This window comes from Azolla caroliniana, unplaced genomic scaffold (genome assembly GCF_043228905.1).
Source record: "Azolla caroliniana isolate FFs.n. ecotype wild unplaced genomic scaffold, voAzoCaro1.0.p SCAF_1, whole genome shotgun sequence".
Classification (NCBI taxonomy): Eukaryota; Viridiplantae; Streptophyta; class Polypodiopsida; order Salviniales; family Salviniaceae; genus Azolla; species Azolla caroliniana.
In genome coordinates, this window is record NW_028230436.1 from 3810530 (window position 1) to 3831855 (window position 21326).

General features: G+C 52.2%; 1 protein-coding gene across 3 annotated transcripts; it reads right to left on the reverse strand.

Annotated features, from left to right (window-relative positions):
• Window positions 1–1503: 1503 nt before the first annotated feature.
• Window positions 1504–3524, reverse strand: LOC147868411 (uncharacterized). Of its 3 annotated transcripts, XR_015529718.1 has the most exons (3): window positions 2462–3524; window positions 2135–2303; window positions 1504–1778 (listed from the first exon to the last, which is right to left on the reverse strand). XR_015529718.1 is itself a non-coding variant. In XM_087318945.1 (2 exons), the coding sequence occupies exons 1-2, from the start codon at window positions 3327–3329 to the stop codon at window positions 1768–1770; spliced, it is 879 nt and encodes a 292-aa protein (XP_087175071.1). In that variant the 5' UTR covers window positions 3330–3524; the 3' UTR covers window positions 1504–1767. The 3 variants fall into 3 exon arrangements, 2 of the variants coding, with proteins under 2 accessions (XP_087175071.1, XP_087175058.1); XM_087318945.1 differs by lacking the exon at window positions 2135–2303; XM_087318932.1 differs by having other exon boundaries at window positions 1504–2303.
• Between the last annotated feature and the right edge of the window lie 17802 nt (window positions 3525–21326).

Genomic DNA, 21326 nt, shown 5'->3' on the forward strand with positions numbered 1-21326 from the left:
AAAAGGGTTTGGAATAAACCACGATGGATATATGGTTGTCTAATGTTTCAAATGTATGGTGAAATCAGGTCTAAAACCTGATGCAACCACATTCACATGCAATATTCATTGTAATAGTCGACTATTTTTATACCAATGGATGATATTTTTTATGGAAATAATAATAATAATAATAAACACCTACTTCTTCAACTTTCATGCAACATTTTAACCTTGGAAATTCCTCTTTAAACATGGCTACAAATTAGGCTTTTAAGGTAAACAGAAATGCATGGCTTCTAGTTTAGTTCTACAATATCATGATTCTACGATTCGTCATAGGCTAGTCATGTATTTTCCCATATTGAAAAAGCGATATTATTGCAACCATGTGGACTGGTCCTTGATTTCAAAGGGATTTCGTGTGCCCATGCACAATTGAATTGATGAGAGTGAGTGAAACCCTCCAAAAGAAAAGTAGGGTCCCATTCACCTTATACGCTTGTACCAACAATTTGCTAGAGGCTCCTAGCCATGCATTTCATGGCAATCTATCATAATTTCATTTGTCCACATGGTATTCACTGGGAATAAATAGCATATGATTGCAAGTTGCAAGTAATAGTTTGAGCAATGAGTAAAGAAGAAAATTGCTTCTACATCTAGAAACACTCCAACCTTTTCAAGGGACAATTTAAAAGATCCATAAACTTCCATGCAAGTAGGTCTCAAGCTATTGAAAAGAAAAGTAGTCATATTTCTGCAAAAATGGTGGATTTTATTAGTTGAAGACTCAAGATGGATTGGTTTCTCAACACCCCCCATGAAAAATGAAATTGTAGGAAACCAAAGATTGGAATTTATCAGTTGATGATGGATTGGTTTGTCTCGTCAACTCCCTCATAAATAATGAAATTGAAATAATAAGTTAAACCAAAGATTGACATTATCATATGAAGTTCCCCTTGCTCACGACAATGAAGAGACCATGATTCCCAATGGTTGATAATGAACATTAATTGTCCTCTCTACATCTTAATTGAGAGACCCTCAATGTCATGAATTTGTTCATTGCATCCACCATACATCTTTTACTATCTTCATAGATTGCATATGTCAGCCATCAATTGCAAAGCATGCATCATGTAAATTTCATTTGACTCCTCGATTAGTGTGATTTGCACAAGTGAAGGAATTTGTATGTGGAATGTTGACATCAAGCTTCTCTTGATGAAGTTAAGGACAAATAAGCGTCGAGTGAGAATAGGAAAAAGAGCAAAGAAGTGAGCACCTCGTCGAAGACTCGAGTAGGAGTTGGGTAAGGAGGTGAGGGATTATGTGAAGGAAAGTAGGATAGACACGGCACGGGCAATGGGAGAGCATAGGCAAAGCAAAGTGAAGGGCAAAGTGTGGGTCATATTAGTGCAGTGGCCACATGCTTGTGTTTTTTCTTCATTGAGTGAATTTATTTTTCTAACACTAACCACACACATTTATACACTTTTTTTTTTTTTTTTAAAAGATACACCTTAGTAAATTACTTGAGAAATGTACATATAGAAAACAGAGGGAGACATTTCATCTCACCTCTATTGTAATACAAAACCTAATACCAACATCTGATGATACAGATGATATCACAATAGGAACAAATGGAACACCATCTACAAGCTATGCAATAAAAAAGGAGGAATGGAATAATTCCACTTCATACCAGGAGACGTATCTGAAAATAAGTGAAGCCCTCGCCACCGTTTCTTAAAGTCCACTTGACGTTGCCTTTGAGCATCAGTTGTACCCTGCAAATCATCATATTGTCCACGTATGGTGTGGACAAATAACCACCAGAATTCAATAAGCATATTATTGAGATGTATGTGAGCATTATTAAAAACAGCATCGCATCTCGTTTTCCATATTGTCCACAGCGCTAGTGACGTAACAGTACGCCAAATAACCAGATTTTCAGTTCTAAACCGAGGAATAACAGATGGAAATGAAGTGAGATAGATGTACCCATTGGAAAAGTAAAAAACATGAGAAGCATGCATACGTTCGTAATTCATAACATCTCCATGAAGGACACCCCATAATACTGCACCCCACGAGAAAGTAGAACGAGCATAGTGGTTTCTTAGTAATAAAAACAACTTACTCCAGAATTGCTTGATTTTGGGACACATCCAAAACAAATGCAAAATAGATTCCGTAGATTCACCACAATGCATTCCACAAGCATATTGCTGATTTTGCCTCAACCAATCACCAACAGGAAGAGCATAATGTATCAACAACCAACGAAAACAAATAACTTTTTTCGGCAACTGCATACTCCACAACCATTTCCAAAATTTTGTAAGTTGTAGTTCATTCACATTATTTGCAATCCAATGCTTCATGGCAGCCGGGCATTTATACTTTGATTGCAATAATAAATTTCTACCTAACTTAACTGAATACTGAAAGAACTCTAAGTGTTTACCATTTCCATTAGCATTCGGTTTTTTCCATTGATAATCAGCTGGATCCCAATCCAAATTATAAAGCGGCTTTTTTTGAAAAACCCACAACGAACAACACCATAAGCATTCTTGAAATGGTGGATCCAAGAGCCATTTTTTTCCCGATCTTGCAACTACTCGAATCGCTGAAACATTGGCGGATATCCACACATCTGATTCAGAAAATACATGCCACAACCTACCATCATCATCCACATTAAAGTATATTACATCACCCATAGTGTTAGTTACTTTAGCTCCTAAAATCACTTTTAGAGGAGAGAAATAACCAAACCAAATCTGATTGCTAGAGGGGGACCATGAAGCCATAAATTGTCCCAATGCCACTTGCATATTATCGCACATTATAGCACTTCCTCGAACTGAAGGCCTCGACAAAGGTTGTAACTGTTGATTCATAACATAGCATCCCCATGCTTGAACATTACCTGCTATTGATGCATCCATAGAAGCCCAATTCAACCGAGGACGGCTACCAAGCAGAAAACCCCTTGAATCTGAAAAGAGAAAGTTCCAGATCAAGGGTTGTCTCAACAAGTCATCCGTTGTCGAAGGTACCTTCCGAATTAGAAACTTTTTGACAGCTGACCAACTTGTGAGAATTCCATTAAAAAACCTATCTTCTAATAAGGTTGTTTTAAACAAATGAAAATTCTGAATAAAACCCCATCTTAAAGATGGTTGCCACTTTCCTCCTATTGATGGGCACATAGTAGACAACCTATGCATCATCAAACGACTCCAAACACCTTGCATTGGCAGCATAGCTCTGCACACAAATTTAGAAAGCAAAGCCTTACAATGTGCATCTGGATCTACCAGCCCCATCCCACCATTTTGTCGTGGAGCAATCAATACTGCCCAAGCTACTTTAGGCCTTTTACCTTGACCTGTTTTCCCTCCCCAAATGTAGTTACGAATGAGGCGTTGCACCTGTAAAATACATGATCTAGCAAACAATGTAGTTGAAGCAACATACCAAATAGTCGCTAACAACACTTGGTTAGCTACAAGTATACGACCTGCAAGTGACAAGTTAACCGAATCCCAAAGCAACAATTTTCTTCTTAATTTTACAAGTAGAGGAGCAACTAACATATCTGCAGTAACATGAAGTCCCACTTGACAGCCTAAGTAACGAGTAGTGGTTCCATTAGGAACCCACTTGAATTCCTGCGAAGGCATCCAATTAGGCAAGGAATTTTGTGACACCCAAAAGCCAAGAGATTTATGCCAATTTATCTTTGCTCCAGAGGCCAAACAAAATTCCTCCACTACTTCTTGCAATTTACTTAAATTTTCATCATTACCTTGAACATAAATTGCAGTATCATCTGCAAATTCTGCATCCAACATTTGTTGTTGCGTGGCAGGCAAAGGCAAACCCTTCAAAGCAACTTGAGAGGAGTTTAAATACATTGAGAATGTTTCCATAACTAGCAAAAACAGGAATGGGGCCAATGGACAACCTTGACGAACCGAACGCGAGATAGAAAATTTTCTAGTTTGCCCACCGGCGACCAACACTGAACTAAAGGCCTCACGATACAAGGAAGCTACAACCCTAATCCACTGCGCAGGAAAACCTAATCTCAATAATGAACCTTCCATGAAGTCCCAATCAACTCTATCATATGCCTTCTCAAAATCTAATAAAAGTACCGCTAGATCTTCTTTAGTTTTCATTGCCATCCCTGTTAATTCCCAAAACACAAAAATATTGTCAAAAATACTACGTTCTTGCATAAATCCCGTCTGTGAGTCATGCACAATCTCTGAAAGAAAAGGTTGTAATCTCAAAGCCAATAACTTAGCATAGATTTTGTAAATTGTATTCAATAAAGTAATGGGCCGCCAACCCTTCACCTCATCCGTTGTCGTGAAGAAAACCGTCCATAGGCGGAATCGGCGCACCAAGGCGTGGGAACCGGTTCTTCACGCGCGCACGCTCCAAGTAGTACATAGAAGCGAATTAGGAGGATAATCGGCAGGAACGGGCCCTAACTCAAGTGGAGACAAAGACCGCGCGAACAGTCTTTTCGGTCGCGCGCGCGAACTGTACGAGTCGGCGGCGTAACTACGCGGATGCGTGAAAAACGGAGCGGATCCCTGTCCAAAAGGGACAGGGAATAAAGCTGACAGGACGGCCTGCTCGTCGGCCTATATAAGGAGCGGGAAAGAGCTGTTGCAGGGATATATCTCGCGCAGAGAGGACGAAGTGCTGCCGGACCGTTTCTGGACGCTTTGCTCTCTGTTTCCTTCCTTCTTGAGCTCCATAGCTTTCCGTGCAGGGTTCCGAGGAGGCTCGCGCTGTTTTCGAGGAACGCCCGAGTGCTTCCGGCAGCACCTCCGACCAGCTACAGCCCCTTTGAGCGTCGAAGTGAACAGGCATCGGCATCTGTTCGCCGGCCTGTTCGGTCGTAACCAACCTGTGCCCCGTCGAGGGTTGTAGTCGTGTTAGCCGTTTTTCTTAATATACACATTTAGCCATTCGCATCTGTCTGTGTCGGTGTCTGTTCGTGTTCTCCGTGCTGAAGGGCCGTGTCCCTGTGTACCCCCGGTCCTGCGTAGCCGGTTCTCTCTCTTTCCCCTCCCTCGCTTGCTCTTTGGTTCGAGACCCCCGCGGTCCCGCCTCGATTCCACACGCACTTGCATAATATCCCGACATCTTGGTGAACCCGACGTGAAAGAGGCGGCAGAAGAGCAGAAGATGAGGGGGTCGGATCTCGCAGAGGCCATGGCTTCGGCCGTGGATCGGATTGTAAACGCGCGCGAGAGCACCGGTGCCCTCGACAGAGCTATTGAGGCGGTCGTCGGTACGATCGGCCGGTTCGATGGGAAGGATGCCACGAAGTATTTGGCGTCCTACGGTGCAGAGATGCTGATGCGGGACATTCTGGAAGGAAGGCGTCTTGCCGGATTTCCCCGAGTGGCGATGCCGAGCATCCATGCGGAGGTGCTCGAGGTGCGGGCGGAGAGCCGTACCTGGGAGGAGTTCGAAGGTCGGCTCCTAGAGAAATACGGGCTGGACGACGCGCTCCGGCTTTCGAAGCGAAGGTTCATGGAATGGGTGGAGTCCCCGGGGAAGGGAAGAAACGCGTCGGCACTCCTCCGGGAGTTCGAGGAAAACTTTGCGCGCCTTTCGGCGCTCGACCGAACCATCCTGGACACGAGCCGGGTCTTGCTGTTTGTCAAGTCGGTCGACGAGCGGGATCGGGAGCAAGTGGGCCTCTTGCTGGAAACCGAAGACGGGCTCACTACCGACTGGGCGGCTGTCAAGAAGGTCTGTGGCCGTTTCGACAAACGGCGAGAATGGGCGGATAACGGGGTAACCGGGTCGGGCTCGGTCGCAGCAAGGAAGTTCGAACCAGCGCCACAGGTGCGAAAGGAAGAGACCCGAGAGTGGTTGGAAACCGGTTCGGCTTCGACCGGCGTAGTCAGAGGCTCAACCGGAGGAGCGGCGCTGGAGGAATTGACGAGGGCGGTAAAGGACCTCCAAATCGCGCAAGCCCGAAGGGAAGGTGGCGAACCGGCTCGTGACCGACGGTCGGCGGCAGGAAACAGGTGCATGTGGTGCGATGAAGTCGGCCACATTCGGAAGGACTGCGGCGACTTCGCGGAGGCGCTGAGGGACAGGGTGGTGTACCTGTGGGAAGGACGGGTGCATGCCAGCGACACCCGAAGGGCCCTGAGCCGAAACGACGGAAAAGGTGGTATGAAAAGGTTGATGGAAGAGGCGGCGGCCCGACACGCGGAAACCGTCCACTACTCGGCGTCGGCCGGCATTCGAGTCGGGGGCGGCGAGGCCCGAAGGGAAAGCAAAGCCGGATTCTGGCCGACGATGCTGGAAGGCCTTGCCGGTGCAAGGCTTAAAGGGGAGGAATCGGACCGTGCGGAGAAACGGGTACGGGAGATGACCGGGTGGAGCGACCCGGTCGAGGAACGGACGGGCTTCGTGGAAGCCGCTTGCCAGAACTACGAGGCTCTGGTAGAAGAGAAGCGGGTGGGGAAACCCGGGACGACCGGGCCCTCACAACGATACGAGACCCGGTCCGGGCCACGACGGGACGAATCCGGCGGGGCCGGCACGCAAGATAAACCCCAGTGTTACCGGCCGGCAAGGAGTCCAAATTACGGGGTGAAGGAATTAATTAGATATGGTTGTAGATAAGCATAGTGTGGACGGACGGACTGGAAACGGTATGCCGTTCCAGATCCGGACGGATCCCGAATAGGTGCGAGAGGCACCGTTTTGTACTACGGGCCGGAAACCTATTTAAAGGCCCGGACCCTATTATAATGACAGCGGATAATTAGTAGAGCTTATGTTGTTTATACTTCTGTCTTGATTTCCGTTCTGTAATCACTGTTATATCTTACGCGTGTAATTAACCAAAGCAATCTAATAGTGTAACCTACGTAAGTCGGTGTAATCGTTGAATCTTAATCCTATGCCGTAATCACCCTTTGGTGAAGTGTCTCCGTGACACCTTGTGTTAGGCCTTGTCCGGCTAAGAGAGTAACACAGTTTTGGCGACCACGATTCCTGCTTTCTCGCAGCGAACGACGGTAATGGATGACTAGACCAACGCACGACTTGGTTACAGACCGAGCTCGACGCATCGCCGAACGGCAAAGACGGCGTGAGACTTTCCAGCAAGCAGCGCAGGAAATTCGCTCGGATCGTTCGTTCTCCAACGAGATCCGGAGAGTCGCGGAGGAATCTCTCCGGTTACGGCAAACTCGCGACCAGGACGACGGAAGCAGTCTAAGTAGTCTCCGGGAAACCGAACGACTCCTGGAGGCGCTGGCAAGCGGAGAAAACGAGGCAGAAGCCTTTTCAGCCTACGAATCGGATTCCGAAGGGGGATACAGCGTGCACACGAACTACCGGAGCAGCAACGATACCCCCGGCGGCCCGGAAGACGACGGGTCGGATACCGTGCCGACTCCAGAACCGGAACCGCTCAACCAGGGCTATCCGGAATCGCAAACGGAAGCCGTCAACCCACCAACACCGGAAGTGGAAGAAGCAAAGCCACTAACACCAACGAAAGAGCCGGCAAAGGTACCGGAAGAAGAGCCGGAAAAAGAACCGGAAAAAGGACCGGCAGAAGAACCGGAAGTGGAACCGGAGAAAGAACCGGAAAAATATCAACAAACGCCACTAAACCGCGGCTTAATACTGGACGACGACATGCCGTTCCAATACTCAAAGTACCGCGATGATCCGGATGCGGAAGCGCATGTGGATGACTTCGAGCAGACATGGGAAGCAAATCACACGTCCCAGCGAATGACACCGGAGGAAGAAGAACGCTCGAAGATAGCGGAATTCGGAGTCACGTTGGAGGGACCAGCGACACGATGGCGGCGGTCGCAGGACCCGGCGACCATCACAACATTTGCAGAATTAAAAGCAAAATTCTTGCATTTTTTCCACAAGGAGGTCGACCAGACGACAATGGTGGGCTTGTTTTATACGATCCGGCAGGAGGCAGGGGAAAGCATACCCCAATTCGTCATCCGTTTCCAACGAATGCATAGCCAGCTTGCCCGTGCACCCCCGGAGGAGGAATTACGGACGATATTTTTAAACGCACTCCGGGAACCGTTACGCACGGTGTGTACGGTGATCGACTTTCGAGGATGCACCATCGATCAGGTCATTGACCGGGTCAGAGAAATGGAAAAGACAAGCTCATGGCTTACGCTGGGAACACTGCAACGGGCGTTACCCACCGAGGAAGATCTCCGGTTCCGGCAGGCAATTCAATGCACAATCTGCTTGAATGCCGGACACTCGGCAGTAGAGTGCACCATGCGCACTCAGTGTGTGATTTGTCAATCCAAGAGTCATACAACGGACCGGTGCGAGTATAACCTGTTAAACCGACAAGCACCACCCATCCGACGGATCGAGCCAAGAAACAGCCAAGACGAAGAGGAAGATCGTTGGCAAAAAATGAACCGGTACCGACCGGCACAGGATGTCCGGTACGGAGACAGGCAAGAGAATGATGGCCGGTACGGGAATCGGCGTGATAACTACGACCGGTATGAGCGATCGGACCGTTATCGAGAGCCCAACAGGCGACACGAGCAATACGACAGAGACCATTCCCCTGGTTACCGAAGGCACCAGGAGGACTACGGCCGATTTTACGATCCACCACGACCGGACTACCGAAATAAACATAAGAATAATAAGAAACGTAATTTCAAGAAAGGTGGTCACCCTAGGGACCCGGAACATGGAACCCCAAGGAGCCAACCGGCACAGAACGCACCACTCGCTACGGGACCGACTCCGGCTACCAGCAATGCTGAATCCAGCAATACCCGTAAAGAGTACTGCTACTACTGCAGGCAGGAAGGCCACTACAGTAACCAGTGCCCGGTAAAGAGCTACGAGAAACGACCAGCAGTTAATATGGTGGTGGCGGATTTACAGCAAGTAACCACACGGTCGAAAGGCATGGCCAAAGAATGGGAAACACAAGAGGCCATACGAAAACAGGCGACGGAATGGGTGAAGGAAGCCAATGAAAGAAACGTCGCGGACGCGGAACGGCAAAAGGCGAAGACCATAGGGAGTACCGACGGTAGCCACCCAGAAAACGAGACATGGCAAGCACTACAAGAATGTCAGATCACGTTACCACTAGGAAGACTCTTGCAGCTCGTGCCGCGATTCACAGAAGGACTAAAAACGGTCATGACAGACGGTATAGCTCCACCGGCACCAGTCCTTTTCTCGAATCCGGAGGAGGGACCGACGGTGGTGGACACTAGTAGTCCGGTGATCACAGCTATTGTCAAAGGGCACGAACTTCCCGGCACAGTAATCGATGGAGGTTCCGGAGTGAACGTAATAAGCCTTCGCACGTGTGATGCCTTGGGTATACATGAATGGGAGCCATGTCCGTTCTGGCTACGGATGGCGGATACGAGCTCTGTACGGCCGACGGGCTTAATACGGAAATTGGAAGTCACCATAGGAGGCCACACATTTCACATCTCGGCTGTAGTGCTGCAGCTACAGGCGCAAGGCGCGTACCCACTGCTGCTGGGCAGACCATGGTTGAAAACAGCACACATCAAGCAAAATTGGCGAAAAAATATGATTACCTTCCGGCGCGGAAAAGCCAAGGTCCGGGTACCGACACAACCACGGACGAGCAACGGTAAGGAATGCACACCGCTGTATGCGGAATGTGTGAACATGCTTGAAGGATTGGCGGACGACGAAGAAGCCCAGTACTTGGAGGAACATCCGAAGATCGTACCACTCTTCGAGATTGACGTAGCTGAAGCCGTAGCCGCATACTTGCCGCAGCGGGACGACACCGAAGCCGAACCAGACAAAGATGCGATTCGGGAATTACGGCAAGCACAGGAAGCGTTGGAACGGGAAATGGCCGTTTCCCAACGGGTAAAAGCATCCCAGCTCGACGAAGTGAACCTAGGAAGCAAAGACGAATCAAAGCCGGTACACATCGCCAAAGAAATGAAGCCGGAAGATAAAGCGGCGATGATCAAACTTCTCACGGAGTTTCACGACGTATTCGCCTGGTCATACGAAGACATGCGAGGGCTGGACCCTCAATTATATCAGCATCAGATCCACTTAGGCAAGGACGCGAAACCAGTGGCGCAACGAAGATATCGAATGAACCCCAACTACGCCGCCAAAGTAAAAGAGGAAATCGACAAACTCCTAAGAGTGGGCTTTATCCGGCCGGTAAAGAAAGCGACGTGGCTGAGCCCCATCGTCGTCGTCCCAAAGAAGAACGGTAAAATCCGTGTGTGTGTAGATTACCGGAAACTAAATGCCGCCACAATTACGGATGCATTCCCTCTTCCGTTCACGGACGGAGTACTGGATGCCATCGCCGGTCATGAAGTTTATAGCTTTTTAGACGGGTTCAGCGGGTACAATCAAATCCGGATGCACCCGGACGACCAGGAAAAGACAGCGTTCGTCACCGAATGGGGGGTGTTCGTGGCAGAAGTCATGATGTTCGGCCTAAAAACGGCACCAGCAACTTTCCAGCGAATTATCATGGAGATCTTCGGCGAATACATCCCTGCCTTCATGCAAGTTTTCCTGGATGATTTTGCAGTCTATAGCCGGGGAAAAGACCATTTGCAGCACCTACGGTTATGCCTTGAAAAGTGTAGGTTATACCGGCTAAGCTTAAACCCAGCAAAATGCATCTTTGGGGTTTCAAGTGGAATATTGCTGGGACACATCGTAAGTAAGGAGGGCATTGCGGTCGACCCGGACAAAGTAAACGCCATACTAGGGGCACCGGCGCCGAAAACGGCCAAAGCACTAAGCCGATTCCTAGGACAAATCCGGTGGCACAGCCGGATGCTCCGTCACTTGGCGGACTTGGCGACACCATTACACACCGCGGTACATCGGACACCGTTCCAATGGACGGATACGGAGGATAAGGCATACAATGCCCTGAAGGTTCTTTTATCGCAAGCACCCGTCGTGCAGCCTCCGGATTGGAGCAAGGAATTTCACGTGTTCGTGGACGCGTCCGACATCGCTATTGGCAGCGCCTTAATGCAGCTTACGGAGCCCAAATGGTACCGGCCGGTATATTACGCCAGCCGGAAGCTGTCCCAAGCGGAGAAGAACTATTCAACGACGGAACGGGAGGCTCTGGGCATGATCTACAGTGTAACAAAGTTTCGTCACTACCTATTGGGAAGGAAGTTCTCCTTCCATGTGGATCACTCGGCGCTCCTCTACTTAGTTTCCAAGGCGTCCCTGACCGGTAAGTTGGCCCGTTGGACCTTACTGTTGCAGGAGTTCGAATTCGAGATTTTTCACCGGCCCGGTATCCAGCATGCCGTAGCAGACTACCTGAGCCGGTTAGAGTCCGGAGAACCAGGCGACGGAGTAGCGGATGAATTTCCGGACGCGGTGTTATTCCGTATCACCCCGGAAACGGCAGCGGACGACACGGTGGCATCAGAAGATAAATGGCTGACAAACATGCACCAGTTCCTAAGCACGGGCCTGCCACCGGAGGAAATGAACCGGGACGAGAGGAAACGACTGGCGGTGCAGAGCCGCAATTTCTGTCTGTTACGGGACACTCTCTACCACAAAGGAGCAGATGGAATATGGAGACGGGCAGTCCGTAGTGACGAGAAAGAAGTAATCTTACGGGAAGCACACTGTGGGGTTGCCGGAGGACACTATGCCGGGGAAGCGACGGCAAGAAAGGTATGGCAGAGCGGCTTATGGTGGCCCACGACGCTAAAAGATGCCGTCAAGTATGCTAAGGAATGTGACCTATGCCAACGAATGGGCCAGCCTACGGAGCAAGCACGGATGCCACACCAACCGGTACTTCCACTAGAGCCATTCCAGAAGTGGGGATTGGATTTTGTCGGACCGTTCAAGCCACCGGCAATGAGAACGGGTAATCGTTATGTCATCGTGGCAACGGATTATTGCACGAAATGGGTGGAAGCTAAGGCCCTGAGAGACAACACCGCGTCATCCACAGCAAAATTCCTGTACGAGAACATTTGGTGCCGATATGGATGTCCGATTGAACTGATCAGCGACCAAGGAGGGCATTTCCTCGGCCAGGTAGTGGAAAGCTTAACAACGTTCTATGCCGTGGTTCATAAACGGAGCACACCGTACTACCCACAGGCGAACGGGTTAGCGGAGTCCACCAACAAAACGCTGCAGAACATTCTACGCAAAATCGTCAACGAAAACCGGACGGACTGGGACACAAAGCTCCATAGTGCGCTATGGGCGTACCGAACGGCATACAAAACAAGTATCCGGACAACGCCGTTCCGGCTAGCATTCGGCTTAGAAGCGGTCATGCCGGTCGAGTTTCAGGTACCAAGCTTACGGATCCAACTACGGGAACGGCTGAATGAAAAGAAGTCGGAGGAAATACGGCTAGCAGCACTATGCGAACTGGAGGAGCAACGGCTGGCCAGCATCCTACACATGGAACTGGAGCAACGACGACGGAAAGCGTTCGTTGACCGGCACCGGAAAGGTAATGAGAAAATGTTCGAAATCGGAAAGCCGGTGCTAGTATTCCAAACGAGGATGGGCAAGATGCCGGGTAAACTCCGGTTCAGATGGACAGGCCCGTATTGGCTGACACGGGAATACAACGGGTCCTATCAGATAGGGACACTTGCCGGGGAAGTAGTAGGCAAGTGGGTGAATGGATTTCGACTAAAGCCCTATAATGGACCGATGCCAAAGAACCCGTTTATGCGGCTCACCGGCACTACACCAGGAACCTGCCCGGGATCGGTACGGATCGATCCGGAAGAAAAAGACGACGGGGAACCCGTAGTAGAGACGAAGGAAGACACGGCAACCCGTAAGGAAAACGGTCAGGGTCCGAAGGGACCTACGGATATGTAAGGTCACACACCGTCATTAAAAAAAAAAAAAAAAAAAAAAAAAAAAAAAAAAAATCGAGGTATGAACGGGTGTGAAAGCGAGGCGCGAAAAGGTACGTAGTGGGCATTTAAGAGACGCCACGCTACTTAATACTAAATTGGTACACGACGTGTGCATGCTCGAAAAAAGGCGCCAAAACGCACAAAGAAGAAACAGAACGCATGGAGACCTTTTCATTTCGCGAGCCAAGAAGCACAGAAGCACCAAGACAGTGGAAGCTGAGCAAACGCGAACCTGCACGCAGAGAACCCCCGCGCTCAGAACGCTCTCTCTCTCGCTCTCACTCTCATCACCACTCTACCTCGCCATCTTCTCTCGACCTTGAAGCAGACATGGAACCACAAACACTGTCGGAAGCGGCCAGGAAATGGTTCAGGCAAAACGGACTGGAGGGGTTCTTGGCCATCATGGAGGCACCGCCGCACAGAGAAGCCGACCGGGTCATCAAGGAGCTCGCCACAGAGGTCATCACCGAGGAAGCGATCCGCGCGCTAACAGGCCTTCCGGAGGGAGGAATCTTTCAGATCGATAACCCAACCTCGGAGCAACTCACCCGATATTTCGGTGAGTACTCTGTTGCCGGCAAAGGCTATCGGACGCAGGGCGGCGAAGATCCGCTATTCAGGGAGATAGCTCGAGTGCTCCATGAGTACGGTCACGTGTACCCCCGACCCCCTGTCATGCCAAAAAATCGGGCAGGGATGATCATAGCCACCTATGAAGGGGTCAAGGTGGACTGGCCGGTGTTGATTGCAGACGGGTTGTGCATGGCAATCGACATGGTACGAGGGAAGGACGGCAAGGAGGGCCGGAAGCTGTGGCACGCCGTAGCTCAATGGATAACATTGCTCGTGCTGCCGGTCGAGACCGTCCAGCCAAAGAAGCGGCCAAGAGTATCGGAAGGAAGCACCTCGAAGCCGGCGTCCAAACGACAGCAGCTGCTGGCGTCGAAGGCGACGAAAGGGAAGAAACGGGTCCCAGAACCGGAGGAGGTGTCACCGGTCCGACCCGTCAAGATAACCTTACGGAGACCAGGACAGAAGGAACCGGAACCCTTGACGGCACAGAAACATGCCGTGACACAGGAAGAGGAAACGGAGGAGCCAGAAGAGCACCTCCAACGACGGTCGAGAAGTAGGACCGCCGAGACAGGAGGGGAGCGGTCGTACCCGCGAGAGGTAGAAACGCCCCCAACTCAACCTGAGCAAACCACAAGGGAAGAACCGGAACCGGTGCGTAGGGAACCGGTCTTGTCGACTTCTATAGAAGAAGTCAGTCCAACGGCTCCGGAAACGGCGAGAACCGGAACTCAACAGCCGGCGAGCCCAGCCAGAGCACACGGCGGCCAAGGAGTAGAACCAGAACGGCATATGCAGGCAATCAGGCCAGACAATTCCACGGTGAATGAGCCGACCCGACCAGTACAGCAACAGGGCACCAGTAGCATGTGGCTACGGTGGGTAGGCGAGCAAATCGCCGGAGTGGTCGAGTATATAGAGGCGGAAGAGAGAGCGCACCAGGAACGGTTGCTCGTCACAACCGTAGATCTAGAGACGGCCCGGTCCAGAATCCGGAGCCTTGAACAAGACTTGGACAGGGTCACAAGGGAAACACAAGTCCAAGCACCGGTGACTCCGGGCAATGTACAGAATAAAGTGTCAAATCACCCTGTACATAGCAATCAGACCCCGGCAACGGAAACCGTTCCGGAGAGAAATGCGGCACAAGCCCAAGAGCTTGCGGATTTAAAGGATGAGCTAGCTGCCCAAGAAGCGCTGAGGAGCCGCGAAAGAGAATTGAAGACGGCAGCGGAGGCAGAACTCAAAAAGACTGCTGAGAATCTACGCCGGGCCGAGGAGAGCTTACGGAAAGGCCACCAAGCATACGACCGGCTCAAGGAGGAGAAGGAGAAAATGCTGCAAGAGAAGGAGAGGCTCCGGAGGAACGCCGAAACAGAAGTAGAGAGCCTGAAAGAGGAACTCCGGCAGGTAAAGGACCGGGAGGACCGGAACCATCGCCAGATCAACGGCAAGCTCAAACAAAAAACGGAGGAATTTGAGCAATTGCACCGGGAGTATAAACGGTTGCAAACGGAGCACAAGGAACGGACGGATGAGCTCCGGCAAGCAGTTGATCGGACCGCAACCGCATTCGCTAAGGAACAAGCGGAAAACAGAAGACGGTTGGAAGAGGCGGAGAAGGTTCGGACAGAGCTCCTCAGGCAACAGCAGGCGGAAAAAGAAAGAGCGGCAGAGGTACTGCAGAGGCTGCAAACGACATATCAAGGGCAGCTGACGCGCTACAGAGAGCAGGCGGAGGATACGGCAAACCTCATCAAGCAGTTGAAGGAGGAGCGACAAGTGGTGGAAAGCAGAGCTCAAATGGGAGCAAGTCGCATCCAAGATATAATGCGGGCCTGGTTGAACCAGACCAAGAGCTTGATTGACAACGGTTCCGTCAAATGGTGGACCAAGTGGGCCACGAACGCGGCGGAACTCCAATTGCTCCGGGCTGACGTAGAGAACCGGCGGAAGGAGGGAGATGATTGCTATATGCTGACTTCCGAAGACTTCACCGGCATAAGGGATGAGCTTGCCGAAGACTTTCAAGCCTTGGCAGAGGACCAACTAGAGCAAGTCCGGCAACTTGTAGCTCAGCTGGACGACGACAGGCTGGAGGCGCAGATCCAGTTTGAAAGCTACGAGAGGTCCCGGCTCCGGGGAGAGAAAGAACGAGAACCAGTTACGGTCAACCTCAGTGATGAGGAACCGTTACTGGAAGGAGACCGAACCGGAAGCAGTCAAACGGAGATGCCGGAGCCAGAGAGACAAACGGAGCAGCCGGAGTCAGCGAAGCAAACGGAGCAGCAGCAGCAAGCAGAGCAGCCGGCGCAACCTCAGTCCCAACCGCAACCACAGCAGCAGCAGCAAGCACAGCCGCAACAACCACAACCGGAAGAACAAGTGGAAATTCTTGAACAAAGTAATTTGGACAATTTGGGTGAACAATGAAGGGGCCGAGAAGGGTTCGACGTACAAGGTACTGTCCCACGGGCGTGCCATGTGTTACCGGCCGGCAAGGAGTCCAAATTACGGGGTGAAGGAATTAATTAGATATGGTTGTAGATAAGCATAGTGTGGACGGACGGACTGGAAACGGTATGCCGTTCCAGATCCGGACGGATCCCGAATAGGTGCGAGAGGCACCGTTTTGTACTACGGGCCGGAAACCTATTTAAAGGCCCGGACCCTATTATAATGACAGCGGATAATTAGTAGAGCTTATGTTGTTTATACTTCTGTCTTGATTTCCGTTCTGTAATCACTGTTATATCTTACGCGTGTAATTAACCAAAGCAATCTAATAGTGTAACCTACGTAAGTCGGTGTAATCGTTGAATCTTAATCCTATGCCGTAATCACCCTTTGGTGAAGTGTCTCCGTGACACCTTGTGTTAGGCCTTGTCCGGCTAAGAGAGTAACACCCAGAAGGGCGGGTACCGTCTGGGGACGGAGATAGAAAGGACCACGGACTTACGGAAGGTCCTGGAGGAACGGATCCTCGACAGCAAGGTGGAGCTGTCGTTACGAGAGGTGCTGGGAATCGCCAAGAAGGAGTTCCACGACTCCATCGTGGACTTGGTGAAACGGAAGAGGCTGTCGACGGAGACAGAACCGGAAAGACCGGTGGAAGTGCGGACGACGCACCTAGACGACATGGCGCTGGGAGACGAGTGGGCGGAAAGCCACTATTCGAGGCCACACTGGGCCCGAGCGACCACGGAAACCCCGGTGAAGATCGGCGATGTCCAGGAACCGGTGACAGCTTTGGTGGACCACGGATCGGAGATCAATTTGATGTCCATGGACTTCTATAAGAAGGGCAAATGGCCGATCAACACCAAGCACGGGTGGAAAATAAGGGCAGCAACGCGCGCCACCGAGGAACTGCACGGGGCCTGTCCGAATGTGCGAGTCAAGATTGGCGACGTCGAGATTGACCAGCACTTCTTCGTGCAGGAGACGTCTTCGCATCCGGTCATTCTGGGAGAGCCGTACATCACGGCGGCGCGAATGGAGACCAAAGTGCTGGACAATGGTTCGGCCTACGCGAGAGTCAAAGCCAAGACGGGCGCCATTCGGTCCAGTTTCTGACGGTAAGGCCGAACCACGAACGTAACCGCGATTCCCTCGGTTCCGAAACCCGAGAGGATTTTTAGAGAGGACTGCCAAGGCGTGGGGCCGCGACAGTCCGGATGCTCCGGGAAAACCCCACATCTGTACGATAAAACCGTGTACAATAGGTAGGAAATTTTGCTTCTCCGACAGCGGAGCATGTACGATGGTCGGCATCACCGGCCGAGAGAAAACAAAGACGGAGGGGAGACTTCGGGCGTGCGGAGTTCTCGGCTCTGACGAAGGAATCAACGGAGCCGTGGAGGCAGTCTCTTTCGACGACACCTTGGGAATGCTGGGGAAGGTAGTCGAAGAAGACCTTAACGAAGACCGGACGATACCGGTATGTTCCGAAGAAATGTACGAAGTCATCGCGGACTTCGGTCGAGGGCTCGAGTCGGAACGGACGGCCCGGGTGAGCACCAAGTACAAGACGGTGGACCGGAAGGTGAGGCCAGTTGCGGCGCCCTTACCGGAGGGCAGTGAATCCCGGATTAAAGGGGTTGCATCGGACCCCAGCTTACGAGATCGGGCCTGCATAGGACACACCTTCACCAACGAGACGCTCCGCGAGCTGAAGATCGGTGGGGGCGGGTTCCTACTGCCGGCGGAGGAAGACCGGTTCCGGAGAATGCTCGGAAGGCACGGGAAAGCCTTCGCATTCTCGCCGGAGGAAATCGGGTGCGTGGACCCGACGATCGTAGAGCCGATGGTGATATTCACGGTACCGCATGTACCGTGGAATCTCAAGCCAATTTCGGTTCCGAGAGCTCACATCCCGAAGTTGATGGAGCTGTTGAAGCAGAAAGTTGATATGGGCATTCTCGAGCCGTCGAGCGCCCCGTATTCAAACCGCTGGTTTACCGTACCAAAGAAAAACGGATCATTGCGCTTCATTCAGGACCTGCAGCCGGTCAATAGAGTGACCATTCGGAACGCGGGGATCGGACCGACCATAGACGAGTTCGCGGAGGCCTTCGCCGGAAGGTCGATTTACTCGGTCGGTGATCTATACTCAGGGTATGACCAGTTCCAGCTAGCCGTGGAGAGCAGAGACATTACGACGATGCGAACTCCCCTCGGCCTAGTGCGGATGTGTACGCTGCCGCAAGGAGGGACCAACTCGGTGGCCCACATGGTGAATGCGATGAACAAGGTGCTGAGGGACTGCATCCCGAACATCACCATGCCGTTTCTAGACGACATCCCGATCAAGGGATGCCCGGTAGAAGAGAAGGACGAGACGATCGGGCCGGACGGATGCCGGCGATTCGTGACGGCGCACATCGACGACTGCGAGAAGGTGCTGCAAAGGCTAGAGGAGGCGAGGCTCACCTTCTCGGGGGAGAAATCAGCCTTCGGGCAGTCGGAAATCATGGTGGTCGGACACTTATGTGGGCCATATGGCCGGAAACCGTCTCCGGCAAAGGTAGAAGCCATCTCCGCGATGAAGCCCGACTGCAGCTCGGTCACGGAAGTGCGAAGATTCCTGGGGGCATGCGCATTCTACCACATATGGATCCCGCATTACGCCCACGTTGCGGAGCCGCTATACGGATTACTGAGGAAAGGGCGAAGATTCGAATGGCTAGACAAGCACACGGAGTCGGTCCGGAAGCTGAAGGAGGCTCTTTCGGCAGCACCGGCGCTCCGAAAGGCCGTCTACAGGAAGGGCACCCCAGTGTACATAACAGTTGACACGAGTCCGACCGGAATCGGGTGGGTCGTCAACCAAGAAGACGAGGACGGCAATCGGTTCCCGATCCGATTCGGTGCGAAGGTCCTCAGCGAACGGCAGCGAGGATACGCCCAGGTTAAACGCGAACTCTGGGGTATCGTTTCGGCGGTGAAGGCCGACAAGGACTATCTGATCGGGACGGAGGTAATCATAGAGACGGATTGCATGCCGATTCTCGGCATGATTTCCGGATGCGCGACGCCGGACCTGGCAATGCTCAGGTGGATAGCGTATATCAAGTCCCTAGACCCGGTAATACGACACATTTCCGGGAAAGACAACGCCATGGCCGACATGCTTTCAAGGGCGAGATTCGATGACGAGGGCGGCATGGTTTCGGAGGACGAAGACGTCGGCGTGGACTTCTTCGAGACTGCGTATGTAACAACAGACGGAACAAGCACTCCGGCGCTTAACGACTTCGACGCGAGCAAGTACGACGGGGAGTGGCTGCAGATCGGTGGGTTTCTGAAGACAATGACGCCCGATGCGTCATGGACGAAGGACGAGGCCGACCGGATCCGGAAGAAAGCGTACCGGTTCTTTCTCCGGGATAGCTGTCTATGGAAGCACCCGAAGAAGAAGGACGGCGTTCCACTCCGGGTGGTGGCGATGAAGGAAGAACAGGAGGAGCTGCTGACGGCCTACCACGACAGCCCTTGGGCTGGACACCGTGGAACATGGGCTACGTTTGAGAAACTGAAGGGGAAGTATTGGTGGCCGGGGCAGTACCAGGACGTGCATCGGTTCGTGACAACTTGCGAGAGCTGTCAGATGCACTCCACAGTCCGACATCGGGACGAGCTTCACCCCACGTACCCTCCGACCATCCACTTCAAATGGATGGTAGATCTGGTGACGATGCCAATGGGAGTAGGACAGATGCGGTACCTGGTCCTAGCGCGGGAGGATCTGACGAACCAGGTGGAAGGCCGGGCCCTTCCGAACAAAACAACCGCGGCCGTATGCCGGTTCCTAGTCGAGGACGTGATATGCCGGTATGGGTGCGTCGGAAAGATCGTGGCTGACCGAGGGGAGTTGGACGCCGAAGAAGCCGCGGAGCTGTTCGACCGGTTGGGAGTCAAGCTCTCGCTCACCACTGCGTACAATCCGGAGGCGAATGGAAAGGTGGAGCGCGGACACGGACCGATCGTCAAGGCGTTGGTTCGGGCATGCAGAGGCCGAGTCGGTAACTGGCCGCGGCTGCTACCTTATGCTTTGTGGGCGGACCGGACCACGCACAGTTCGGTAACCGGGTACATGCCGACGGAGCTCATGTTCGGCCAGAAGCCGATCATGCCGATGGAACGGACGATCTCCTCGTGGGCAACGGTCGACTGGAGGGACGAGATGAGCCGGGAGGAGTTGTTGGCCGCGCGCATACGACAGCTCGAGCGGAGACCGGAGGACGTGGAACTGGCTGCGGAGAAGCTCCGAGTGGCGAGGAGAAAGAACAAAGCCAGGTTCGACCGAACGCACCGGCTCCGACCGAAGAAAATCGAAGAAGGTGACTGGGTGCTCGTCTACGATAGCAGCCTCGACAACCAGCACCGAGCTACACGGAAGTTCGCACGAAGGTGGTTCGGGCCTTACGTGGTACGGAGCGCCAATGACAACGGGACATACCACCTGGCGGAACTCGACGGCACGAGAATGACGATACCGGTTGCAGGGAAACGGATCAAAGCGTTCAAGAAGCGACACGACGACGAGCCAGACCCGGCTCTCCTGGTCGGCAGTGACGAACGATCCGAAAACGAGGAAGAACCGACGGGCGAGGAATGAAGACGGGCCGGTTTTCTCCGTCCCAACTCTCTTGGCGCATACCGGAGGATGCGCGGTTAGGTGGGGGCGGATGTCGTGAAGAAAACCGTCCATAGGCGGAATCGGCGCACCAAGGCGTGGGAACCGGTTCTTCACGCGCGCACGCTCCAAGTAGTACATAGAAGCGAATTAGGAGGATAATCGGCAGGAACGGGCCCTAACTCAAGTGGAGACAAAGACCGCGCGAACAGTCTTTTCGGTCGCGCGCGCGAACTGTACGAGTCGGCGGCGTAACTACGCGGATGCGTGAAAAACGGAGCGGATCCCTGTCCAAAAGGGACAGGGAATAAAGCTGACAGGACGGCCTGCTCGTCGGCCTATATAAGGAGCGGGAAAGAGCTGTTGCAGGGATATATCTCGCGCAGAGAGGACGAAGTGCTGCCGGACCGTTTCTGGACGCTTCGCTCTCTGTTTCCTTCCTTCTTGAGCTCCATAGCTTTCCGTGCAGGGTTCCGAGGAGGCTCGCGCTGTTTTCGAGGAACGCCCGAGTGCTTCCGGCAGCACCTCCGACCAGCTACAGCCCCTTTGAGCGTCGAAGTGAACAGGCATCGGCATCTGTTCGCCGGCCTGTTCGGTCGTAACCAACCTGTGCCCCGTCGAGGGTTGTAGTCGTGTTA